The 7,843-nt window shown below is 31.0% G+C and overlaps 1 protein-coding gene across 1 annotated transcript in view; it reads left to right on the forward strand.

Moving 5' to 3' along the window:
• Positions 1-611: 611 nt before the first annotated feature.
• LOC129919323 (collagen alpha-1(I) chain-like) overlaps positions 612-7,843 on the forward strand; it is a 40,395-nt gene continuing 33,163 nt past the window's right edge. Inside the window, exon 1 of the mRNA XM_056000182.1 lies at positions 612-729. Coding sequence (XP_055856157.1) covers positions 612-729 — 118 coding nt within the window. The remainder of the gene's footprint in view (positions 730-7,843) is intronic.

The following is a 7,843-nucleotide window of genomic DNA, read 5'->3' on the forward strand; positions in this document are numbered from 1 at the left end:
AACAGATAGAAAAGAAGGAAAGAGAGAGAGATACAAAAATATCATATGTACAACGTAGAAGACCACTTGAAGAATTTGAATGGAAATTACAATTTATCTCCACTTGAGTTCTTTTGATGGTATTCCGTATTTTCCTTTTGCTGCCTTTTTTTCATTCCATCACCATCATACGAGTATATTTTGCTTCCCCCATCAACCCAAAAAAAAGAAGAAAGAGAAAAAACAAAAATTCTGTAGAAAAAAACGCATGAAAGTCCCTATGCACATTGCACACATCCACCCACACAAAACGTCCTTGTACACTTGCCCTTGCACTTTCAATTGCAACAGCAACAGCAACACCTTCTCCCCCATTCACATACTCTCCATATATTCTACACAAGGATCTTTTAACAGACACGGAAAACAACATAGTGACACATATAAAATGGTTGAAAAAGGAAAAATTACAAAGAGAAATCGAATTTACTTGAAATGAAAATTATAAAGAAAAGAAAAAAAAAACATACAAACATAACATATGGCCATTTTTGTGGGAGGCAAGGAAGCGAAAAATATCCACCTTTAACGCAACATTTAAAAATAATTAAATTTCTCAACTTGTGATGAGTATGCACACATCTGTAGTATTTATGTTTGTATGTAGGAGTTCTCATGATGATGATGATAATATTGTTCCATGCGATGCTGGATACTTGGAAGTTGAAAATGCATGGCGGCGGGAATTTGGTACGGAAGTACGAGTATTCCTGATGAACCAAATAAGCGATTTAGTTGAATTCTATTGAAATCCCTGAGAACAGGTAAGTGGCTGGATTACAAAAAATAAAAGCAAGAACTATGTTGGGCTTAGTTGCACGTTTGAGTAGGTTTAAAAAACTATGTTTAATTTTGAAATTTTTAACACATAATATTCAATTTAGCGTTACTGCGTTACGTACACATTTAAGTGTTATTTTTATAAAATCATGTAATCAAGCTCACTAATATGGCAATTTTGAGTTATAAACATTTCAGTGCAATATTATTCTTAATAGTTTATATCATTGCGTTACCAAAAAATCACAAAACAAGCTTTAACTCTTCTAAAAACGGATGAAAAATAGCAAAACAAAATTGGTGCATATTAAGAAGTATTTACTTATGATTATAAATAGAGACGTATGAAACTTATATATTTTTAAGTAATCAGAAGCCCAAAAGAAAAAAAAAAGGTAACACAGTGTAACGAAGTAAGCTGTAGTAGTAGAAAAACTATATTGAGTTATAAAATTAACATTATTCACATTTACAAGTTTGAAACATAAAATTTGGATTGAATTGTTTACAAACATTGTTTTTTATCTTGGTAACGCAGTGGTATTTACAGTTTTAAAGCTGATTTTTGGTATAATAAACTATTAAGAATAGATATTTAATTGAAATTAATTTTTCTCTGATTTAACTTCATAGGAGAATTACTTTGTTCCTTTAGTTTCAAATAGGAATATCAGAGAGCTTAATTATTATGATTTTATAAATAATCTGAAATTTGCAGTAAAGTAACGCAGTTGTTTGGTTGTGATCACTTTGTGCTTAAACTGTCATAAATATAAAAAAATCATTCAACTCATCTGTGCAAATGTTATTTTACAATAGATTAAATTATAACCATTCTATGTCAACTTAAATATGTATGTATATGAAAATATATTGTTAAAAAATTAGGCAATTAATAGTATTTTGGCCCTTCTATGAAAATTGTTCAATTTAATAACTTAAAAGAAGATCTAAAGCAACTGCGTTACCAATTAACTGTTGATGGTAACGCAGTGGATCAGTAACGCAGTAAATATGATGTAAATTAAATAACATAACTGCAAAAATGTTAGGCTAAAAACTCCATATAAGAATAACAATAATACAAAATACGTGTATACTTACCTCACAAATGCAGTAACGCAGTGGTTGCGCAATAAACACTTGCGCCTCGTTCAGTAACTTTGAAGCTAATAAAATTTGTCAGGCTTATGTCCCCTGAATGATGGCTATCATTTATTCAAAACTTCCTATTCTGAAATTCTGAGTCAGCAATATTTTGGTACTAAAAACAACTGCGTTACCAAAATAAACCATAATGTTACCTTGCTTCGCGAACTATTCAATCAATATTTTGGTTATATTTAATTTTGTAAAAAACAAATCAAAAGTTAACTCGGTTTCAACTACTAAACTAGGATGTTAGGTGTTGTTTAAAATCCCTATTTTAAGCGAATTACTTTTTTCATAAACAATCCATAACATTGCCTTTAACAAAAAAGTTGAATAGATTCCACTTGGCGAGTAATATGAATTCCCTTTTTCAAACTAAAAACCCAAAAATATTCGCATGTGAAGAGCCACGAACCATTTTAAGAACTGAGAAAATACACATACACTATCTCACTTCCTCTCTTTCTTTCTCTCTCTTTCTAATAAATGAAAAGTTTAAATTGGCGGTTTTGTTAGGAAAATTGTTGGTTGCGATGCGAGCTTGCGTATGGAGTGCACTTGAACAAAAAATTTTAAATGAAAATAAATACGAAGTGTATGATGGCATAGAAAAAAAAAAAACAGAAAATCCGGAAATTCGCAAAAAAAGGTAAACTTCAATGAGGATTGCTATCGACTTAAATTTCCGTGTAGTAATCATTTAGCGGTATATAAAAAACGTGAGCTTTTGTTTGGCATTTTTTTTTATTTTTTGGATTGACTGCTAAAATTCCAAGCTGATGCAGATAAATGTGTGATGGAAAATAGAATTCAAAATTCTTTGTGTGTTAGGAAGTCAAAAAATAAAATTAAAACCTCATTGACATAGATTCCTAGTTAAATATACAACACATAACCTGGATATTAAAGTGAAGTGTTTAAACGGAAAGCGTGTATCAAAGTTAAAGCGGGAATTTTAACAAGCTATGATATTTTGATATTCGTTTTTTCCCCAAATTGTATTCTATTGAATTTTTGAAATTGTTCTTTTTTTTTTTTTGAAAAGCTAAAGAGATTTTTCAATTAGGTTTGAGCGTTCTGTTTGTATGGATACAATAGACTTTTTGCCTGAATATAACTTTTTTTTCTTTACTATTGTTTTCTGCGTCAGAATCAATTAATTTTCTGCCAAACTACTCTTTCATTTTCAACGATTTTTTGTACACAAATGCATTTATATAATTTAATATAAATCAGAAATTCAATTTTGAAAAAAAAATAATTTTTGGATTTTTGAAATAATTTTGAAAATTTTTTTTTTTTTGAAAAATCAAATTTTTGAAAACGAGACGTTGAATTTCTTAGAAATTTATTTTTAGATGTTGATAAGTAATTTCTACAAAATGACATACCAACCAATTTTATTTTAGAATTTTTTTTTTTGACGTGATAACGTCTTATAAATCGATGAATTATGGCAGCCACCACAAAAAAGTGACGCCATTTTCTAACGTTCCACTCTCGCGGCAAAAATTTAGCTGCAAAAATTTCAATTCAAAATTAAAAATAAACTATTTTTGCTATAGATAGATGAGACTAATTTAAGAATAACTGCATTTAAGAAAAAATTCTTAAAATTTTTTAAACTAAGCCATAACGTTTTGTTTGAACGTTGTACACGTGTTGGGGCTATGACGAAATGATGATTTTGGGTAGGGAAAATTTTTTTTTTTGACAATTCTAAAGGTGCCAGGTGAAAGATGAGGGAAAACAAAAATAGGCGTCTGATACGGATTTTTTTTTCAACACTCTGCGTTTCGAAATATGAATTTTTGAAAAACACCTTGTTTTTTAGGGTATTTTTTTTTTGTAATTTTTGATTTTTAGCTTTTTTTTGGAACGTTCAAAAAATCTCAAACTTATAGGACATGTAGGTTTATGCATACATGTGCAAAAAATTGGAATCGTTTATTGAGTTTTTACTGAATAACGGAAGAAACAAGTTTTTAAAAAACACGTTTTTTGACCAATTTTAACCGATTTTCATCGTTTTTTATTTTTATCTTTTTTTCTTTAATAGATACAGATATAAAGTATATGGAGTAATGATAGACCATGAGTCCATGACCACGACTATATGTGTGCGAAGTTTCAATCATTTTCGTAAACACAATTTTGAGATAACGGTATTTATGAGCATCCTGATACAATTACCTTTCATCTGGTATATCACACATAACGGTAGACTAACTACAAGCTACACAATGTTAAATCAAGAAACTTGCGCAAATCCTCAAAACACCAGTGGAGATCTGTTGCCCCCCGAACAGTCAACAGTGTGGGAAGTACCGTAATCTCAGTCTGGAAATTCGACATGGTTGACTTTAAAAAGTTCTAACTTCTGGTGTAGGCATCTTTGAAATGAGATTGATACGTCATATGAAAGGTGAAATAATAAGCTTTCATATGGTATAAAATTTTTTATTTTTTATTTTTTAGCGTGAGAACATAAAAATAAATGTTTTTTTTTTGGCTTTTTTTAATGAAATTTGATCGAGTTCAAAAAATTCTAGCTCTTTTTGTAGACCTGATCGCTACAAAAGAAGAAGGTCCGAAGAATTCAAAAAAACGTTTTTTTTTCATTTTCTAACGGTAATATCTCAAAAACGGGAGCTGATTAGTTGTTTCTGACTTCGGATTCGAGTTCAGCACACCAAAAAAGTATATTTTTGTTTCGGCAAAAAACCCTTGTAAACCAGTGTTATGATTGCTTGAAAAAAGTAAACGCTTCAATTGACTCATTTTAAACAAAAGCGCACAACCTGTTTTCTGACTACGTTATAACGTAAAATCTTCGTCCGTAAACCGGCTTTACAGACAACCTCTTTTTTTTTAAAGAATCATTAAAAAACGTCAGTTTTAACGATTTTGAATTTTTTTTTTAATAAAAGAAATCAAATTGCATATTTGTTTTGAGGGGCAATTGGATGTGATTTTTTACCTTTGAAAAACGAATTTTTTGTTTTTTTTTTTTTTCATATACATTTTCTAAATTTCTATTTAAAAACTCTTAAGCATTTTAGAAACTTTAACCCTAAGAGCAAGTTCGTGCGACCGGACCCGCAGTCGTGTATTTCATTTTTATATACTGAATTCCAAATATTTGTTTAGCTGATAAAATAAGAATTAAAATCTACTTTAACAGCAAATTCAAATACAAAACAAAAAAAAAAACAAAGCTCGTTAACTCAAAAATTCCAAATTATTACTGCTCTTCCCATAAAAGTTTAAATTTTTTCCCGGACAATATTATTACCGTTCTTAGTGGTAAAATGATCATAATGATCCAATATAATCTTTAAACACACAAAAAAACCATACCCTCTCACAGTTTTAAATAAATAAACCAAGCTCCATCTAATGTTTTGTTATTAAAAGAAATGTATGCTCATTTGAGAAGAACAGCTTTATTTCAGTTCCTTATCGTTTTTTTTTTTTCTTTATACGAATAAATGTTCACATAATTCATTGTCTATAATCATAATAAAAATTACTGACACTGAAAACCTGCAGCAGAGGCAATAGTGCGGCTCCGGCAGTATCTTATAGCCCTCCATCTAACGCTGCATGAAGATGATCATCTTCATAATCGTTGAACATCATAGACCAATTAAAATACCAAGACTTTACCGCACCACCATTCCGTCGGTCGTCGGTCGTCAGTCGATATGTTCATAAATAACTGTAACAAACGACTTATACCGACCGCAGAAAAAAAACCGGACCTATCCGCCCCAATGATCTTGGTTTCTCGCACTTCTCACCAAGATCAGCAACAGAGCAAGCAGCAGCCCCAAAGGTTAGCACTCTGTGTGGAAACATTTCGCGGTCTACTTGCAACACTCTGCGGACTGCCGATGGTGCAGTTCCACACCGTCCCGTCAAAGTCGGTCGGTCAAGCGACAAAACCAAACCAACCATCATCATCATCACGAACACGAAGAGTCTATAAAAGATACTCGTAAAGAGTTTTGTATCTTTTTGTTTATTCTGAGAGCATCTAAACAGCTTACAACTGCGAGCGGACTTCTTCCACAAAAACCATTCCCCACAACAAAGCTGAAATATAGCTTAACGATTCATGATTATTGTCGTGGTCCGTCCGAGACTCGTACTCTCTGTCCATTGCAAGTCGTCTTTACCTACACTTCGACTTCGACCATTATGAGCCGATGATGGCGTGAAACCCTGCAATCATATTATACGAAAAAAGTCAGTCAGAAACCAGCCAAGCATTTATAAGACCCGTAATAATAAATTTTTAATTGGATAATAATAACATTTTGGTTGGTGCTGAGCTGCGGTCTAACCTGGCTTAGGTTTTTTGTATTGGATCTTGTGGTCTTTTGAGTGAGCGATTTTCATATAGCTGAAAAAATGAGACCGAAGCTCTGATGCTTTGCTCCAGATTCAAGAGGTATATAGAAATAGTGAACGGAACTTGCTGTTTTATGGTTTCGGGGGAATCTAGAAGATTTTTTTTTAGCTTATTGCATCTATTAAAGTGGAGGCTATGGGAATATAGACGGATGGTCGACAATGATGGCGCGAGAGATGGATCGATGGGCGACATTCTTTCACCGAACGAAGAACGACCGACCGAGTCGTCATTATTATACAGACACTTTCCGGGTTCGGGGAACATATCGGAGAAGGTTTTGAGGAAGAAAAAGATCTGTTCCGTTGTTTTTTCGCTATTGGGCGGGTTTTTTAGTGTTACAGTTTTTTTGCTTTGTTTTTCGTTTTTTTTTTTGTTAACAGCAACTCTGAGAGCAAATAACTGTAATTTGCAAAAATTGTGCTAGATATAACATAGCAACCTTGTGACGATGAAAAAAAAAGTCTTATAACTGGATGAAAACGTTTTCTAAAGACTTTCTGGCAATGGTTTTTGAGACCCCAGAAGGGGTTTTATTTCTTTTGTAGATTGAACAATTTGTGGTGAAAGTAGAGGTGTAGGTATATCTATGGTAAGCATAGCAGGTACCCTCTGATAGTCAATTTTATACTGGCAAAGTAGTAGTTATTGTGAATGATTTTTCATTTTTTTTTTTTTTTGTGTAGCTTCTTAATGATTTTAATGATTACCTATTGACATCTGACTCTTTTGATGAGGTTTAAATTGAGTAATTGTTAGTAATCTAGAGCTTAGATTGAAATAAGTTAATTTATTTTTTGAAATTCATTAAATTAGAAAGGCAAGGTAGCCTAGAGTAGTTTTAATTCTATTGTGAACTCTTAAAAAATAAATTGTTATTGTGAATGATTAACAAATAAAAATTGATTTATAGACGGAATGTGTTTGAAGACTTTTGGAAGAAGTCCAGGGGAAATACTAAGGTGTAATTTACTTGTTTTCGCCCCGTTCTTGAATTATCTAAGATAAGAGGTTTTATGAGTTGTTTTTCTTAAAAGCTGTATTTTTTTAAAAATTAAGCTTTTTTTTTGTCAAACAACAATAATCATAATTTACAAGAAAAAGCTTTTTTCTTTTCTCATTATATTAATTTTTTTTAATAGCTTACAAAAAAAAATTATACCATTAAAAAGCCAAATATTTCTTCTAAATAATAAAACCATTTTAAAATTTTTACAATGCGCAAAAAGTATTAAAATAATTTATTAAAAACAATCATCATGAAAAAAGTGAAAAAATCATTTCCATCACCCAAAAATTCATTTTTTTGATATAACAATGTATAATAAATTTTATATCACCTGAAAGCTTATCTATAATAAGAGCAAAAAAAAACATTTTTTATAATTTTATGTTCTCACGCTATTGAATCAATTTTTTTTAGACAACCTATAAAAAATTTTATATCATGTAAGA

The sequence above is a fragment of the Episyrphus balteatus genome, chromosome 4, assembly GCF_945859705.1.
Source record: "Episyrphus balteatus chromosome 4, idEpiBalt1.1, whole genome shotgun sequence".
In the NCBI taxonomy this organism is placed as follows: Eukaryota; Metazoa; Arthropoda; class Insecta; order Diptera; family Syrphidae; genus Episyrphus; species Episyrphus balteatus.